General features: G+C 40.0%; 1 protein-coding gene across 1 annotated transcript in view; it reads right to left on the reverse strand.

Moving 5' to 3' along the window:
* Positions 1-20,897, reverse strand: part of LOC123771896 (opioid-binding protein/cell adhesion molecule) — a 365,209-nt gene that overhangs the window by 47,864 nt on the left and 296,448 nt on the right. The window contains exon 3 of the mRNA XM_069337822.1: positions 13,644-13,773. Within this exon, the coding sequence (XP_069193923.1) occupies positions 13,644-13,773 (130 nt within the window). The remainder of the gene's footprint in view (positions 1-13,643; positions 13,774-20,897) is intronic.

Consider the following 20,897-nt stretch of genomic DNA (forward strand, 5'->3'; position numbering starts at 1 on the left):
CTTACCACTACACCACGGAGACTGCATATTCGAAGTTCGAAGGTTCGCGTCCACCTCTCAGCCCAAGAGGATTTTATCATTATCATCATTGTTATTATTTTGATTTTGGGTTCAGATGATGAATGACGGTGTTGGGCGTTCACAAATTTTTGATATATTGAAAACCCTTGACTTAGTCTTCTATTGTGTGATTTTGATGTTGTATGGTGTGGTCAGGCGGATCCTTTGCGCGTCATTCAGTGAGGTTCAGAACGCCTTTGGATGGGTGACCGAGTGCGCATCCTCCCCAGTGGCAAAGTTTACCTCAATACCCCTTAAAGAGCTTCCTCTCCTCAACAATGGTATTTGTCATTATCGTGGTACACTGATGTTAAACAAATGAAGGATTTTTTAGTGTAAACCTAAGACAATAATGGAGGGCAGGATAGACGGAAAGAGAGAGAGAGAGAGAGAGAGAGAGAGAGAGAGAGAGAGAGAGAGAGAGAGAGAGAGAGAGTGAAAGGAGATAATTAGGATCAGCAAGGTATAAGCGAGCGAGTGAGTGAGATGATTTTGAAGGTGTAGTGTGGGAGAAGATTGTGAGAGAGAAAAGATCGAGTGGGAGAGAAGCTGACGAGAGAGAAGAGAGCGAGTGGAGAATCAGGTGAGAGAGAGAGAGAGAAGAGAGTAAGGGAGGATTCTGTTTGTGTACTGGCAAGAAGCGGTATATTAACTGTGTGTTTTGCCGCTTGGCATAACAATAGGAGGAAGCCATTACTGCGAACAGTCTGGTAGCATTCGTCTTGAAGCTTTATGGCCCGACTTCGCTGGTTCAGGTCCCAATTGAGGTACTGGACTGTTCCATTCGCTGTTGCACGGAACTCTTGCAAGACAACCAGGTGTCTGCAGGCCATCAGAGAGCATCTTCACGTATTGTTCGTACAGTTAGAATTTGTGATTTTAAAATACATGAACACGACAGAGAGTGGGATTTAAGGGGTGTGTTTTATAAAGATATACTCAGTTGCTCTAAATTATATGAGGGTTCGTTTTGGGTTCGGGCGAAAGTTTGAACTGCTTTTGGACGTGGTTTGGTGGTAATTTGGGTGTGAATTTGGAACACTTTTGGGTGTGGGGTTTGATTGGTTTGTGTGCGAGTTTAACCTGATTTGAAAGTGGGTTTACGCCAGTTTTTGGAATGGATTTGGGCTGGTTTGGTTGTGGGTTTGGGTTGGTTCTGGGTATGGGTATATTGGTTGAGTTTGTGTTAGTGTGGTCGCTCTTTTGGGTATTGGTGAGGTTTGCGAATGCCTTCATTACAGCTGGAATTTTTTTAAATCGATAAATTCCCTCTGTTATTAGTAGTTTCCTGTTATTAAATATTGTTAGCGTATTTACTGAGACTCAGTGCTTCAAATAAAAACCTTTCAATATTCAAATGTTCTTAAGGATTCCAAGTGAGTGTGTGGATTCTGCTGCTGGAATGCAGCTAACGTGGATTGCTATAACAGTAGACATAACAATCACCAGCGATTGTCCATTTCTTGAGAATGGAACAAACCGACATATTCTCTAAACGTCGAGACTATAAAATGCGACGAATTGTCTAGTGTTCGCGGACGAGTGTCAGTTTTAAACTCACATTTTCATTATCGAGACAAACCTGCAATAATCTGTGAAAGCAAAAAGGAAAACTTGAAGAGACAACATACCTCTCCATCACGAAAAACTTCCCAATTAAAAGTGATTCTGAATCCTCAAGTTCATCCCAGGTCTGGGCCCTAATGTGTATGAGGCATGTATTGATATACATCATGTTAATTATCTGTGTTTTCTCACATGTTTGACACAATGTTCGCTTTTGCGTGTAGAAGGTAAAGGTTTTTATTAATGTTGTTGCGTTGAACCTGCTCTCAATTTATTGTTACCGTCGGCTCGAATTTTGTGTACTGGCGCAGCTCATCGTACGCTGCTGGTGGTGAAGATATGGTTTAATGGGGGAGAGAATGTGTTCTGTGGACACATATTTTCAGTGGTGTTAGAACGTCTTTCGAATGTGTATTTTTCAAATCCCAAGGACGAGGTTTTTCTAAGCCCTCACGGACGAGGTTTTTCCAAGCCCCACGGACGAAATTTGTCTAAGCTCCCCATGGACGAGGCTTCTCTAACAGCTACGGACGAGATTTCTCTACGCCCCACGGACGAAATTTCTCTAAACTCCACGGATGAGTATTCGACCACAGTTGAAAACGTATTTTGCCATATATTAGGTATGAGCAGGCTACCAAATATCACGGACAAACATTCTCCCAAGTCTTACGGACGAATATCACTTCATGTTCCACGGACAGGTATTAGTGTACGTCCCAGGCCAGAGTAGCTTACCTTGATAGAAGAAAATAGGTTAGGAGTGAGTACATTAGGCAACCTACTGAGAGGAAAAGTGGGGTTCAAGAGCTAATAGCTCGATCCTGTAGGCATAAATAGTACAGGCAAACAGTAAAGGAACACACATACTGTGCACTCAAAGCGTTATACGACAAAGAGTACTGGGAAGACGGGACTCCACGACGGGACACCACTCTCAACCTGTAACTACACTTAGTTAATTGCACTCAGGTAATTATGCACACACACACACACACACACACACACACACACACACACACACACACACACACACACACACACACACACACACACACACACACACACACACACATTGGAGGGACCAAAGAGCCAGAGCTCAACCTCCGCACGCACACCTAGGTGAATACAAACAAACACACACACACACACACACACACACACACACACACACACACACACACACACACACACACACACACACACACACGCACACAACCATGCAGTAAACCAAACATATACCAACTAAGAGTCATCGAGCGCAGCAAGCTCCGAGCAGCAGGGAAGGAATTATGAATACCCAAATCCAAGCACCAAGAGAGCCAGACACCAATTAAACTTGCTCTTCAGTTCGCAGCTGTGTGAAGACGGCCAGACAGAGCGAACACTGTCGCCAGATTTGAGAGTTTCACAATCACGAAGGAATCAATCCAAACACCTCATCAACGATGACATTTTGAGATGATACTCGTGATAAGTTTTCTTATCATCATTAACAACTTACACTTACACAATTCTAAAAATTATGTTTACCAGCCTCCAGAGAGAGAGAAACGTTATAGCTGGAGATATGAGAACCACATTTTATATTTGTTCAAGATCCCACAGGACGAAAAATGAATATAGTTGAACATTGTTTTTTATAGAATCTCTCGTGGCCGGATAGATGATTCTTATGCAAGTTAGTCAACCCAGATACACGCAGCATCCTCGACAAGACAAGATCAAGATAATAGCCAGCATCATGTTTATTACGAAAATGAACAATTGTCGCAGCAATAGCACACGCAGCGACTAGTACAAGGAAGGAAGGAATTATCAAGGGAAAGCGATTGATTGATTGATTGATGAAGATTAAGCCACCCAAAAGGTGGCACGGGCAAGAATAGCTCGTAAGTGGTGGCCCTTTTGAGCCATTACCAGTATCAAGAGCTGATACTGGAGATCTGTGGAGGTGCGACTGCACCCTGCGTGACGGGAGATGTCTCCCGTGGGAAAGCGAAAGCCATTATGGTTATATAGCACTTAGAAAGGGTAAGGATAAGGATCTAGGATGGGACGGGGGGGGGGGGAAGGAATGGTGCCCAACCACTTGGACGGTCGGGGATTAAACACCGATCTGCATGAAGCGAGACCGTCACGGTACCGTCCAGCCCAAGTGGTAGCAACTAGTACAAAATAAACCATAAAAAATCAAATACACGACAAGCGTACTTGTTGACGCCGGCCGTGTACTTGTTTGTAACAAGTACACTTGGTCGTGTACTTGTACTTAACGCTATATGAAACAATAACATCTTAAACACCCCATTACTTTTCTCTAATTTAAAAACCCGCCGTGTGACAAAACAGTTATCCCAAACATGACTGAATGGTAATTGCGTAATAAACCCATATATCCATTATTGAATCACTCCCCAACTCCTTCCTAAACACAACCAAAACAACAACAACAACTTTTAATCTTATAATTTCCTATATTATTGGATTAAAAAACACACATTTCAAAAATACATTGCAAAAACACTTTTCGTTGGACTCATTAGTAAAGTTGCAAACATGTAAAAACACATGTTTACAATTGTTGCAAGTATGTAAAAACTGTTGCAAACATGTAAATAAATGTGTTTTACATGTTGCAAACTTGAAAAATACGTTTTTTTTTTACGTATAAGCGTGTCTGTTCATAACGCATTAGTGCCAATCTTCAAGAGATAATCTGTTTTAATCATCTTAAAACAAAAATATGAATCGCGAATATCCCATTTGTTTCCAAACCATCGTGATTTTGAAAGAAGATATTATATAAATTCCTGCCAGTCCAAATCTAGCTTACCTTTAGACTTATTATAAATTCAGAAAAGTTTGATAAAGTATGAGGTGAAGTTCTGACTTTAAGTTCAAGGTTTAATTATCAACGAGCAAACATTAGCACAAAAATGAGGAACTCAGAGTGTTTGTGTAAACAAAGGGGCAAGATTGTTTTTCTTTAACCTTGACAAATGAGTGAAAGGTGCAGCAACATGCAGAATTATATACCCCATTAAGGGTGAATTGTTTCACCCTTAATGGGGTGTATAATTCTGCACGCTTCCTTAAGTGGCCGAGCGCACCCTGCCTGCCCTTTCTTCCCCCCCCCCCTCACACACACAACAGTGCGTTTAAGCAGCAGAGAGAAGAATGGTTTTAAACTATCTTCCCAAAGTTGGCCCTTTTATGTTGAAAGACGGTTTGTTCTCTCCTTCACAACTCCTTCCCTTCTACCTCCTTTTCCTTCACTCTTTACTCTCCTCCTTCTCCTTCTCCTACTTTAATTACCTCCACTCCTTCTCCTTTCCATCCTCTTTTCGCAAGCCACGAAAGCAGAAAAAACTAAATTTAGTAGTTTTTCTTGCAGGTGTATTCAGAGTATGAACCCTTTGTGCTACCGCTGAACTGCATTACCGAATGTAGTCTACAGAGGGAGGAAATTATTAAGAAAAAAAGCGCCAAGCCATTACGACTATATAGCACTGAGAAGGGGTCAGGATAAGGATTTGGGATGGGACGGGGGGAAAAGAACTGGTCCCCAACCACTTCTGAACGGATTGAACGCCGACCTGCATGAAGCGAGCCCGTCGCTCTACCGTCCAGCCCAAGTGGCTTGGGACAAACAAAGGAACGGTGCGAATTTTGGAGAATAGTGGCGTAACGAGCCATACGAAGACCTGAATGGTGTGATTAATGAGAATTTCTTTAAGGAGGGAGAGGACAGAGCTGTCAGACTGAGAGCCTAGAGTCTTAAGAGAGGAGAATGCTAGTCGTTGTAAGCATCTCCTCTTTCTCAAGTCTTACTATTAATTTTATTCTCCCAACACCCAATTTATGCTATATTTGGTGTTATATTTATTATTATCGGGTATAATTAAACAATTTAATGTATAGTGATAGTGATTTTTCTCGCGTTGCTCGGAAGCTTAGGATATAGGGGAGGCCGGTGCCCACTCGATCCTTAGACTGTAACAGGTATCTTTCAGCTCCTGGAGATCTAATTAGTTTTAGGAACACGGAACACATCTCGTTTGTTTCCTATGAACACGGAACACATCTCGTTTGTGTTCTTTGAACATGGAATCCATTTCGTTTGAGATTACTCTTGTCCCAAGAATCGTCCGATCTATTTAACATGAAAATTTACCCAATTGGCCCAATTCCCAATTTTTTATTACTGTCTCTACTTCCCAATAAACCAGGCACGTGTAGTTTCACACCAGCTGTCTGCCGTTCTTCTGGGAATATAATGTAATCCCTTCCCGGGAACGTTATAGGGATTAATACGATAATAACTTCAGACTGTCTATCTGAATTAGGCAATTGGAAGTATCAAAGGCCCATTTTAATGGTTTTATTAAACCTCTTTTTTTTTATCTTTCGTGCTGTTCTTTGGAACTATGCTGTTTATAGATCGTGCGAACCATATTGATCGGTGATAACCTTGTCGACCAAGGGCAACACGGCAGAGGGCCTCCACGTTACAGAGATAGGAATTACAGCCGTCCTGTAGAGTTTGGGACTGTGGTGGAGCATGCTTTCAGTCGTCCTATAGATGTTGGGGCTGTGGTGGAGCATGCTTTCAGCCGTCCTATAGATGTTGGGGCTGTGGTGGAGCATGCTTTAAGTCGTCCCATAGATGTTGGGGCTTTTCTGACGAAAATGTCATAATTTGAACTCTTCCGGAACACACACACACACACACACACACACACACACACACACACACACACACACACACACACACACACACACACACACACACACACACACTCAAGATGAAGGGGTAATAAAACAGGATCACATTTCCCACCAACTGGTATTTGTGTTCTTCTTCCTCTCAATCCCCCCACATTCTTTTCTGACAACATTCCTGTTTTTAAGACGTTCTTCAATTTCTTTTTTTGCTCCCAGTCCCACACTTTCCCTAATCATTCTGTTTCACTTTATTCCCTCTTGCTCTTCATCACTCTTCTTATTTTACTTACTATTCTTCCCTATTTGTTACGCTTTGTTAATTTTTGTGTTAACTTCTCTCTTCCCATCACTCTTCTCTACTCACTTTCCTCTCTCGTGTTTTTCAGTATCCAAAGTCTCCTCTACCAGCTCATCCTCCTGTTTTGGTAGTGCTTGCGGTGACGATGAGGACCTTTGTACATATATATATATATATATATATATATATATATATATATATATATATATATATATATATATATACCTACCGACGTAAAACGAAATTAGAAAGTAGAAATCTGAATTATTGAGTTGGACAAACAGGATTTTTTTTTACTTGTGTTGCGTTGACAAACTAAAGCAATCTAATCTCCTCCCCCCCCCCTAGGCCTAATCCATGATATATGAGGCTTACTAGTACATACGTGTGATATACTAGGACCAGGAATATATAAGTTTATGTTATAGCTGCATTTATTTTAAGATAATTCCTTACTAGTCAGTATACTACTATCTAAAAGCTAAGTACAACGAATTCGTGACTGTTGACGATCGTCACAATATATTCTATCTAAACTGGATGATGGGTTGCCTCTAGACACTATTCTTTCCTCCTACTATGTCCTTCTTTACCCACAATCTCCTTTCTCCTGTTCTTCCTCGATCCCCTCGATGCTTCTCTCTTCTCCTAACTTTCCTTCCTTCTCCCCTCGATGCTTCTCTCTTCTTCTAACTTTCCTTCCTTCTCCCCTCGATGCTTCTCTCTTCTTCTAACTTTCCTTCCTTCTCCCCTCGATGCTTCTCTCTTCTCATAACTTTCCTTCCTTCTCCCCTCGATGCTTCTCTCTTCTTCTAACTTTCCTTCCTTCTCCCCTCGATGCTTCTCTCTTCTCATAACTTTCCTTCCTTCTCCCCTCGATGCTTCTCTCTTCTCATAACTTTCCTTCCTTCTCCCCTCGATGCTTCTCTCTTCTTCTAACTTTCCTTCCTTCTCCCCTCGATGCTTCTCTCTTCTTCTAACTTTCCTTCCTTCTCCCCTCGATGCTTCTCTCTTCTCATAACTTTCCTTCCTTCTCCCCTCGATGCTTCTCTCTTCTCATAACTTTCCTTCCTTCTCCCCTCGATGCTTCTCTCTTCTCATAACTTTCCTTCCTTCTCCCCTCGATGCTTCTCTCTTCTTCTAACTTTCCTTCCTTCTCCCCTCGATGCTTCTCTCTTCTCATAACTTTCCTTCCTTCTCCCCTCGATGCTTCTCTCTTCTCATAACTTTCCTTCCTTCTCCCCTCGATGCTTCTCTCTTCTTCTAACTTTCCTTCCTTCTCCCCTCGATGCTTCTCTCTTCTTCTAACTTTCCTTCCTTCTCCCCTCGATGCTTCTCTCTTCTCATAACTTTCCTTCCTTCTCCTCATTATGTGTATGAAGCTTTAGTGTTCCTCTCCTACGAAGCTCAGGCTTCATCTTTGTCATATGATATTATGTGACGTTCACTGCAGGAATATTCCTCAAGGAACATCTCCAATTTACCAACAAAATATATGTAAATACACGTAGAAATTTGTGCTTTATTGGAGTGACTTGGTGGGTTGCGTTTGTCATGGGCCCGAGGGAACAGGCAAAGAATTTTAGGGTAATGATTTAAGTTTTCCGTAAGGAGGAAATTTGATATGTTTACACTTAATTGTTTTCGTCATTTATCGGTAGAACACATGCACTATTGGGGAAAAAGAATTACAGTTACAGGTAAGAAGAGAGAGAGAGAGGGGGGGGAGGGGGGGGCGGAGGGGGGGGGGAGAGAGAGAGAGAGAGAGAGAGAGAGGGGGGGGGGAGAGAGAGAGAGAGGGGGGGGGGGAGGGGGGGGGGGAGAGAGAGAGAGGGGGGTGGGGGGGGGGGGGGGGGGGGGGGGGGAGGGGGAGAGAGAGAGAGAATAAATGAATTTTCTAAATTTATGTTCTCGAAATTATTGTCAGTGCTTGCATAAGTGAACATGTTCTTCTCACACACTATATCTATTTACCCTTCCGTACCAGTTTATTAACTATTTTTTTGTTGGTTCATAACCTTTCTCATAACTTTTATCATTAATTCTTAACGTTACATGTCTCTTCAACTTCGTTTTTCTGAACCTCTCTCTCTCTCTCTCTCTCTCTCTCTCTCTGCTTCCGATCACACTTACACCTCCTCCCTTCCTTCGTGACCACATATTAGCCTAGACACACCAGTTTACCATCACCTACTTCCTTCTTGCCCATGAACCTACATTCAATCCAGCAGAGAACGCCCTGCGCGTGACGACAGGCCATTGTGTTTGCGAACTGCCTCGTTACCCGTGACGAACAAAACGTCTTCGCTCGCAGCATCATCCTATCCTTCCCTTCCTGCCCTACAAGCTATAATATCACGAGAATATTTGATATAGACTTCCCTTTCTCACGAATCACGGAATATATTTACTCACAGCAATATATAGAAAACATTGAACTAAACTAGACAACAAGTTAATAATTGTAATAACGGTTTTCTGATAACATTTAATTATAATTCCTGGTAGAGTTCCGTTTCAAGGACTGTTATCCCAGTGATATCATATATTGTTGTCATCCCTATATTTTGATATCACAGCCCCTCAAAATGCCCCAAACACAAGGCTCCATCTAAGAACATGTAATTCCTACACTCAACCAGATCATCACTAGAGACATTCCGAAAATATAATCGACAGCTACAACATCAGTAGATTAGACATCTCTAAGCCACTATGTATCAAACAATCACAGCCTGCTAACACTTGGGTACACTATACCACCTTCAACACCAAGGCAGAATACACAGTACAGGGTCCCAGCCATCAAATAACTTAGGAAGGAAGCAAACTGTATAAGGACTTTTGAGCAACATGATATATTAATTCACTTCATCCTTTTGGTTATATATCCGGTTGCTGAAGCTAACTTATATAACTTCATCTCTAATTCGGAAGAATGTTTACAGGTTTATTGAAACTCGTATTTCAGCATCATGACATATTCAACTGTAAAAATTAACTTTTGGAGAGTTTATTTGTTAAACTCCTTTCTCAAGTGCAGTAGAGCATAAGGTATATAGAGAAGATTCGTGCTAGAATCAATGCTCTAACCCATTCTGTCATAAATAATATATATACATGGAAATTTGACTCATAGCCTCAGAGAAAAAGATAGTTAAAAATTTAGAAGGGAATTTATGTTTCATAACAATGCAGGTTTTATGCTCTTTAACCCCACCACTCCCCTTTTGCATACTGTTTTTTCTAATATTTATATGTAAGTTCACGTGGGAGCCCCACAAGACTACTCTGGGTGATACATATCGAAGCTTATGGTCCCTACTAACAGTCATATATAAAACTTACAAAGCTTCGGCAAATATACTTCCAAATCTATTCAACAAATTGAGTAATTATTTTTGTTAATTCTATTTATGCATTACAATATTTTGCATGGATGATTATAATTGCCCAATAATAAACCAACACTTGCCAGGTCTTCTTGAATTACATATGGACATGCTGAGGTATTCCCAGAGAGATATTCGGTGCAATACTAGTTAGACGGTCTGAACGTCTTCTATATAACTTCCTGTAATTGTGTATCATAAACCTGTGTTAATGACAACATTTATAATTTAAATACCTCACCCCTGGGAACGTAAATTAAATAGAAATATGTATATATTTATTGTGAAAAATGTTAATACTCTTAGGCCCTGTAGGAAATCATACATAAAATGAGTTGAAATATATGATTTCTTCTGATTGTATAATTTTTACATTTATAATTTTTAAGGGAATATTTCAAACCTCGAAATGTTGAATTTCGGATATCGGATTACGTTGGTTGTGCTTCTGAATATATATATATATATATATATATATATATATATATATATATATATATATATATATATATATATATATATAATCATGCTGAAAACATATTACTTTCTAAATCAATAAAAATAATATTATTTGAACCAATAATGTGTCATTCTCCATGGTTGCCAAAAGTGACTCCAATAGACATTCTCAGCCATGAACTGTGAGAAAACTTGTGTTTCCTCTTCTGTTTATCCTCTTTGGTGGAAATGTTGCTGGATATCTGTATCCAAAATTCATTTGGATATCTTACACAGAGAGACTTAAGGACAGAGACTTAAGGAATACAAGAAGGTGTTAATGCTGTATAAATATCCACCTATATCATCGGGAATAGCATCGGCCTTGATCCTGTACGTATCAACGTCGTCAGAATAACGACGCCAAAATAGGCATCGAAATGGCTAAGGGAAGAATTACATGGAATCAGATTGCCATCAGCATAGTCCGTCTATCCATGAATGGAACAATGTCTTTCATCCTATTACCCCCATGTTCTTCGCCTCACTTGCTCCCTATCTTTCTAACTCGATTTCCCAAGAAGTCATGTCGATCTCCGACTGATTTGGGTTTGGAGGAAGCGAGGTCAGTTCCCCAGTGGACCTGACCTAATAACACGGTGGTGGAGGAGCCTCTGGGAGTGATAGAGAGCCTGCTACGGCGTGGGGCGTCTTGGAGAACAAATGACGCAATAAATTGAACAAATTTTTACGCATTCTCCTAAAGACGACGCGGATCCCATAACAATTTATTCGGGTGAAAATACGATATTAAGCTGTAAATAACAGGAGTTTTTTAAGCTTTCTTAAAATAAGGTAATAAAGAAACTCACTCCTTGTAATAAAAACTAGATTAAAGAGAAATAATGCCAAGTACTAATATCTGGGATCAGATTCACATGGTTCCTCTATACTTTACTGAACGTCTACGTTGTAGTGAGGGTAGTGAAGCCAAGAGCATAATCAAGGGATTTTAGATACGCCCAATGATGGAGGTGATGGGGGCACAGGTACTGAAGACTGGGAGTGGACAAGATGATTCAAAATATTTTTGGAACAAGCAAGTAGGTTATTGGATAGGCAGGTACATTCTCTCTCTCTCTCTCTCTCTCTCTCTCTCTCTCTCTCTCTCTCTCTCTCTCTCTCTCTCTCTCTCTCTCTCTCTATCTCTCTCTCTCTCTCTCTCTCTCTCTCTCTCTCTCTCTCTCTCTCTCTCTCTCTCTCTCTCTCTCTCTCTCTCTCCCTCTCTCTGTCTCTGTCTCTCTCTCTCTCTCTCTCTCAATAATCTGGTGACACAGGGTGTTAAGAGTGACACGGGAGACTCAAATAATGTCACACTACAGATTCTATGATAAACAATTATGATTTTTTCAACATTAATCGTTTAGTCGTCATTTTTCCACAAAAAAATCATATATTAACATTTTGCTCGACTAATGAGATGAAAATTGGAATACACATTAAAACACTAATAATATTTTACAATAATCAAGTTACACTTAGAATATATAAAATCTGAAGCTTAAAAATATAAATAAGAAAATATAATTGCAATGCTTTCGATAAAAATAATATTTTGCGTTAAAATTTTAAATTGAAAACACTATTACAGAACTCAAAATTGTATGTATGTGAATCCTCATCAACTTTATTTTTAACATTTGTGCACACAGAGCTGAACGTTAGCTCTAGGACCCAGCTTTTTGACCTCTTCTGTTGCCTTAGGTACTGACTTCTTACCTGTTCTTATTACATATTTTCATATGTTTTTATGTGAACTTTTTGTGTATTTTTATTTAATACACACACACACCTCCACGATGCCCCCTAAAGCTTTTGTTTAATTTGCATGTTACTTCAAAGTGAATAAAGGTTTCAGGTGAAATGAAATGCTGCCCAATCGTTTCTGTCCCATCCATTGGTTGAACCCGGGTCTCTCTGTTATGAGCCGAGGATGTTGATCACTTGACTACAGCTTGTGTGTATGTGGTGTGTTTGGTGGGTATGAGTATGTGCGCGTGTATATGTATGTGTATACATGTTATATAAACATACATTACATGTTCTTATATATAAGCATATATAAAAATATTTGTTTATAGGAACGCATACACACAACTTAAAAAAAAAATGCTTTCCATAGTGACGAAAAAATTAATGAAAAAATTATTGGTCTCTGGAAAAGTGTCTAAAAATCTGCATAAAGGCCTCCAGCACTTTCATCTCTTCCTCGTGATGAAGTGACTAGAAATTGCTCATCAGAGGAAAGGGAAAATATGATCCCATTATAACAGCATGCCTCGCTTTCAAAGGAAAAAGAGATAAGCGAAGAGTGAATTGGCCCTCGAGTGGGAGATGTGGAGGTGGAAATTCCTGGTGGTGTGGTTGTGAGATGGTAGTGAGAGGGCAGCTAGGAGGCTGCCGAAGGGACGAAGAGGAGGATAAAGATGATGGATAGGAGCAGCAGGACGAACAGGAAATGTCAGGAGGAGGTGGAAAGTGGACCAGCAGTAATAGCCTGGCTGCTCTTGTGGGTACGTATAACGTAGTCATAAAGCAGATGTTTCATTCTGGTTGACCACGACCCTCGCAGACAGCCTCTACTATCCAGTCTGGCGGACTGCTGCTATCCATCTACACGTACTGCTATCCAAGTCAGCCATCCAGTCTCCCATGTATCTAGCTACAGAGATGGTTGCCTAGTGATAAGCAACTAGCCAGCCAGCCGACAATTTAGTCTGCTTTCTAGCGTGACTACTCAGTGAGCCGTTGTAGGAAGCCAATCATCCTAATCATCCAACAATCTTCTACACACACACTTCCCATGCACTCTTTGTACCCCCATCCTTTACTCATACCTTTCCATTCACACACACTCTAATTAACACACCAACTGAACATACCCAATCCACACCCACCCACCTAAAATTCCTATATACCCAAAAACACCTGCCACTTCCACCTACAACACTATACCCACCAACAGGCTCTACACACACACTCACTTTTAGCCTTACACCCATACCCAACTCCCAATTACAACGTTATACACCCATAAACCCACACCTAGAGTCCTTCACCTGAGCCTCTCACCTACACCCAGCAACCAAGTTTTGACTCACCTGTCCTCGGTGACGGTGCTGTAGGACCAGAGGGAGGAGAGAGAGGCACCCGTGGCGTCCGAAGCTGTCTGGCCCGATTCTATGCCCCCGAACTGCATCTCTGAAGAGTCAACAAGACCTGGCAGCAGCTCTGGGTGTGAAGGGTGGATGGTAGTTAGTTACTAGGATTATAATGTGCACACAAACATCCATGCATATCCATAAACACACACACACACACACACACACACACACACACACACACACACACACACACACACACACACACCTCGTAGCCTGGGGGCCTCGTAGCCTGGTGGATAGCGCGCAGGACTCTTAATTCTGTGGCGCGGGTTCGATTCCCGCACGAGGCAGAAACAAATGGGCAAAGTTTCTTTCACCCTAAGTGCCCCTGTTACCTAGCAGTAAATAGGTACCTGGGAGTTAGTCAGCTGTCACGGGCTGCTTCCTGGGGGGTGTGTGTGTGGTGTGGGAAAAAAAAAGTAGTTAGTAAACAGTTGATTGACAGTTGAGAGGCGGGCCGAAAGAGCAAAGCTCAACCCCCGCAAAAACACAACTAGTAAACACACACACACACACACACACATACACACACACACACACACACACACACACACACACACACACACACACACACACACACACACACAAACACACACACACACCCACAAGGGGCACACGCACTAGGGAACTCAGGTGGAAATTGAGTGCCCAAATGAGTCATAGAGACATTGAAAATAATTTTTTTAGTGTCAGTGTAATTAATAAATGGAATGCATTTGGAAGGAATGTGGTGGAAGCTGACTCCATACACATTTTCAAATGTAGATATGATAGAGCCCAATAGACTCAGGATTGAGTCGTTGACTGGTACACCAGTTGATTGACAGTTGAGAGGCGGGACCAAACAGGCAGAGCTCAACCCCCGCAAGCACAACTAGGTAAGTGCACACACACACGTACACACTTTCAGATACAAACACACACACACACACACACATACATAGTAAACATCAAAGAAGTTCCAAAAGGAACTCACAGAATGAGAACAGAACTCCTGATCGTGAGCGGTTACCATGTGATTTCCTGGGCGATTTCAATACGTGTAGAATTCCTTCATTACAAGGCACGAAACACATGCACTGGACCAGACTCGTGAAGAGCAAAGTTGGTGGTCGCCACAGCATCTCAAAGAGGAAACACGAAAATTAACAGAGAGGTTATCTTGAGATGATTTCGGGGCTTTAGTGTTCCCGCGGCCCGGTCCTCGACCAGTCCTCCACCCCCAGGAAGCAGCCCATGACAGCTGACTAACACCCAGGTACCTATTTTACTGCTAGGTAACAGGGGCATAGGGTGAAAAAAACTCTGCCCATTGTTTCTCGCCGGCGCCCGGGATCGAACCCGGGACCACAGGATCACAGGATCACAAGTCCAGTGTGCTGTCCGCTCGGAGAATCAAGACTCCTAACATGAGCAAACGAGAAGTCACACTAACGTGGTTGAAATATGTTGACCAAACCAATTATAATTATCAATTATAATTTTACAATCGACTTGAGGATGGTCCAGGACGGACCGAAACTTTCTAGTGTGTGGTTTGGTCGACTCCTAACATGACGTCGTTTTCACCCAATATGAAGCAGACGAGGAGATTTCGTTCCGCAAAATTCATCAATGAGCCAGCGACTACTACATACTAGTCTTTGAATACTTAGTTCGACTCGGCATCAAAGATAAAGGTTTTAAGAACACTTGAGAGAAGCACTTGAAGAGCAAAACATAAGCAAGCTTAGTCAATGGCATCAGAGAACAATCGAATTTATGAAACTCAGAGAAGAAACAGAAAAGCAGCATTGGAATATTAAAGCATTCAAAGCTAAAGAACAACATAAACTCTCGCAAACAATGTGGAAAATGTAGACGATCAAATAATTATGCTCGCGAATCTAGTAAAATTAGATTAATCACTAATCTAATAAGATTAGATTAATCTCTAATTTAATAAGATTACATTAATCTCTAATCAAATAAGATTAGAGAGTGGAGAACCGAACACAAGACTCAATGAAAATTTGTGAGGCATTAATGAACATCTAAGTGATGTTCAAATTAGAATTAGATTAGCTCTCTGTGGTACAAGCCGAAAGACCCATGAGTGAGAAACTGACAATTAAGTTAAAGTAGATATGGTAAAAAGGCATCTTGATTGTCTTAGAAGTGCTGATAACCACAGTGGCAAGTTTTCCTTTGATAATAAGAAGCGCAGACTCTCTGAACAAACTTCTTTGAATAAAAAATAACTTTGTGTTACATTACAGGGGAGAACTACCAATCACATGGAAGACTTCATATACATATGCAAACACTATAAAGCATTTCCAAATTTAATCGGGAGGCTTGTGGAACACCTACAGTTGGTTTTGCCCAAGCTTCAACAGGGATTCACAGAAGGGAAGTCCCATTAGAAAATGTAGTTACTGTATTATTTTTAGTGTTATTTTCTATACAAAATTGTTGTTACTGTATTATTTTTAGTGTTATTTTCTATATAAAATTGTTGTTACTGTATTATTTTTAGTGTTATTTTCTATACAAAATTGTTGTTACTGTATTATTTTTAGTGTTATTTTCTATACAAAATTGTTGTTACTGTATTATTTTTAGTGTTATTTTCTATACAAAATTGTTGTTACTGTATTATTTTTAGTGTTATTTTCTATACAAAATTGTTGTTACTGTATTATTTTTAGTGTTATTTTCTATACAAAATTGTTGTTACTGTATTATTTTTAGTGTTATTTTCTATACAAAATTGTTGTTACTGTATTATTTTTAGTGTTATTTTCTATAGAAAATTTCGCAGATTTCACAGGAAAGCTGAAGCTGGACAAACGTTATCTGCCTGGACAGCAAGACAGCCTTCACTGGAGGATTCTAATAGGGAAACATATGTGTATTTACCAGGTAGAAACAAATTGTAGACTATTGTCATTGTACATGAGAAAGAAGAGGAAGATTTCAATGGAACTAGCACAGCGGTCATTACTAAAACGCAGTGTCATAACTGCTGAATAACAAACAGCTGAGCTATGCAGATATAAGAAAAAATTTTAGCACATATTTTTGACACGAAGTTACAGCCCCTATCCTGTGCCAGATAAGTCCACTACTGGATCACCATAGCCCGTGCTACTTGGAATTTCTTGCTCTACTTAGCAAGTTTATAGTGTTTCACTCGATCACACAAAATTACATTTGTCAACAGTAAAAGCAAATACCTTCCACATAAATCCACAAACTCCCAGCAGACGAGCAAACATGAGCGTTTCCTTTCAGCTAGGATTTTAGACCACAACTTCGTACACCACAACTCTTCAGACCACCCCTCAGACTATACCTCAGAAGACCACACCAGGCTGCACCTTTCTGCTTTGACACAACGTTTAAACATCTTATTTAGTTTCCACTGTCCTTTACAAAGTTTCTTTAATGACTTCCGCTGTTTAGAATAGAATGATGAGACTACATTTGTCTATATATTTAATTTTCTTTTTCAATTTTGAGAGAATTTTCAATTTCATGGATGTGTTGTATCCTGTGTAAAGTGGTTATAATTTCTTAAGGGTAGCTATGTGTATGAATGATGATCTTGCGTGTATGTGCTGCGTATGAGTGAATGATGTGCTGGAATGTGTGCAGCGTTTGATAGAGTTTACGATCAATGTTTAGAAAGTAATTTATATTCTATCCCCAGCACCTTTCTGCTATACCTGAAACATGCAAATGTAAATATAGCGTGTAGTCGTCTGCACGCAGTACTTAAGTACACATGTGCACCTCTCTCACAAGTACACACACACACACACACACACACACACACACACACACACACACACACACACACACACACACACACAAATGCATTAGGCAGTGATGTGGTGGAGGCAGACTCCATACACATTTTCAAATGTAGATATGAGCCCAGTAGGCCCAGGAAACTGTACACAAGTTGATTAACAGTTAGAAGGCGGGCCGAAAGAGCCAGAGCTCAACCTTCGCAAGCACAACTAAGTGAATACAACTAGGTGAATACACATACACACACATACATATGCATGCACACGATACCTATTATAATTCACTCTTATATAAACAAAATATAAAATAACAGAGAGCTTATAGTTTATAAAATAAAGGAAGAGATTTTCGGGACGTTGGTCACATAAATCAATGGACCTTCAAGCTGCTGCTCTGCCTCCATCAAATTTCCTTTTCAATTTCCTCCTGCCCGAGGGCCAAATTTGAGTTGCCTTGGCCGCTGGACGAATCCTTAATATGAACCAAGCCGAAAATAGGATTCTCGGGATATTGGAATGTAAAAGAAATTGGATTGTGTCTTCATAAGCACAATGTATTCATTAGTGGGAGGGGAGTACATGGTTGTAATCAGTTTCGACTTTGGGTTTGTTCTTAAATATAACTACTCCTATTCTTTCTCTTTCTTTCTTTTCCCAGTTACCTCCTTCTTAAACTCTTATTATCCCTTCACTTTCCTCTTCGTCTACTTCTTCCTCTTTTTCCTTCGTCTTCTTAAGATTTGTTTAAATTTTCTAATTCAAGAACATAGTTTCCGTCCTTCTAATTAAACTATTTAACCTTCTCACTGCCTTTACACACATTATATATATTTAAAATTAATATGATAAAACTAATGCTGATTTTTAAATATTGTTAATGATCTTGACTGGTAATTAACCCAAGATCCTTCCCAAATATTAGTTATTAATTTATTCTGCTTAACTTTTAACCTAATAATTTTTTTTATCTTTTGTGAAGGGAAGACAGGAAAGGAAGAGGCTTAGTGAGAGAGAGAGAGGGTAAAATGAGAATGAGAGAGAGAGAGAAAGAGAGAGAGAAAGAGTCGGAAACGAAAGAGATATATTCATATATATATTTCCTGCCCACGCTAATTGCATCGATTCCCTGTAATCTAAATCACATATAAATTATCTCAGTCTAGTCCTTCCTGGTAATTACTTGAGCATCACGTTCCATTAATCACAGTTTCCTCGCTAAACACTTAAATCACGCTAATCACATTAGATGCGACCATTATCCTCATCAAAATCGCAAATTAGCCTCAATAATACAGTATACTAATTAACCACCAATTATAACCTTCACTCTCACTCACATTAATCAAATAAGTGAGACGCGCTAATTAAAAGATATTAAAAGTTGCTTATTCACGCTTGTCTAACACGTTAATTGTTGTAAATCCCTAAGTTTACACACTTTTCACTTTTAATAATGAACATATAATGAAATATCATTCTGATGATGATATATTATAGTATATTAAACAAATCACATGACGTTATGTATATTGATGGAAATTCATATTGAATTACACATATATCTCAACAATCACTTAAAGTCAAAATAAATACAAATAAATTAAATGAATGAAATTTGCATCATACTCAGATGATCACTATACATCATATGGCTGATTAGTTGATTTTATTTATTTAAAAAATATAAATTGATTTATTTTTTAATCAAGAGGACATATTTTTTTGGTGAAAAGTGGAAATAAAAATTTAAATTTTACAAATGAATTTACAAGATCATTAGTTTTATTTTTTTTTATAAAAGAACAATTATTGGCAGATTTGTTACACTCGTTCTGAAAATAACACACACCTTCACTGTTCAGCATCTCTGACCAGACCTGCTAGATGATGCGGTGATCAGTAAAACTGTGTTTGGCACTCGCAGTCTAATATCGACACTAGAGTCTGAATGATCACGTGTCCTGTAGAGGTGTTCAAGAAGTTCACTCTTGAACACAAAGTTTGGATGGGACTGTCTCATATATTTTATAAAAATGGTGTTAATAAGCATTGTACCATATTCTTTTATAGAGTTAGCAACTGGAATACTTATGGCACCTCTTGCCATTTTCCATCGTGACTCCTGGTCTCTTAAGCATATATTTATGTGTCTGCCAGGGTCTTAAAAGGCTTGGCAATTGCAACAAAAAATTAAAGGATGGAAATCAGTAGAAAGTCCCTGATTTTCTTTTATGTTCATGTGCATGTGCCATTTGTCAAAGGTCTTTTGCAGATTACGTCTGAATTATGCATATCCTTAAGTACACCCATAACCACACACTATAGCTGTACACTATACTCAAGAGGCAGAAGCTCTCAGCTTTATCTCCAGACTGACTAGGATTGAGTACTCACTGTGACTCAAGTTTGTCTGCAGTCTCTCAGCGCTGAGATATGGGATGTTTTACGATATTGTTGGTGGTATTGATTTAATGTTTTCGGTAATTGTGGGACGGAGCAGTTTCAACTGATTTTAATGCTTCAGGGACGCCATAACAGAGGGATTAGTTCCTGTGAAATTAAATATTTTACTAGCAACCTTGATGATTGTAGAACGCCTAGAGAACGCCTAATTACGGGAGCCATTGCTATTATCTAGAACTGTCTACTACTCATACTTCAACGGTGCTCTGAACCTAATCAATTGTTCATTATTACAACGACAAACTCGCTTTCCTACACTGTGTTTGTCAACTCATGTCTTATCATTAAGGTAGGAGTAAATAGTACACCAACGTTCCATCACAAAGTAGATTTCCACCAGGTGGCTCCTCCGGATGGACGGCCAGTTGACCCCCTTGATCTCAAATAACGGAAGCATCTCTCAGGGAAGCAGACAACACCCATATCTCTCACTCCAAGTGCTGATTGGCTGTCTGGTTTCGAAATGCGATAATCGTATGTTAGGTGAAGATTACCCAGCATCAAAACAGCATCAAAAGCGTTTTTTTTTTATGTTTTTCAGAGTCGGGATGAGATGCAATCTGGTCCACTCTTCAGACAACCTGTCCTCCTACAAAGAACGTCGCTCTTATGCGTTACATAAGTCCAAAAAAAATTTCCTACTAGAAAATAGATGTGGCTGGGGAAAGTGACGTACTATCCCGTTTTCTGTTTTGGGTCCTCTGGGCCCAAAACCATGTTAGGAGAGGACACTTTAAATAGACCGTTTTCTTGACGTTGGGAAACCTTAGGAGGACGAGCTGTTACTGGCGCAGGAAAACAAAGAGAGAGAGAGAGAGAGAGAGAGAGAGAGAGAGAGAGAGAGAGAGAGAGAGAGAGAGAGAGAGAGAGAGAGAGAGAGAGAGAGAGAGAGAGACAGACAGACAGACAGACAGACAGACAGACAGACAGA

Source organism: Procambarus clarkii, chromosome 38, assembly GCF_040958095.1.
Source record: "Procambarus clarkii isolate CNS0578487 chromosome 38, FALCON_Pclarkii_2.0, whole genome shotgun sequence".
NCBI classification, from domain to species: domain Eukaryota; kingdom Metazoa; phylum Arthropoda; class Malacostraca; order Decapoda; family Cambaridae; genus Procambarus; species Procambarus clarkii.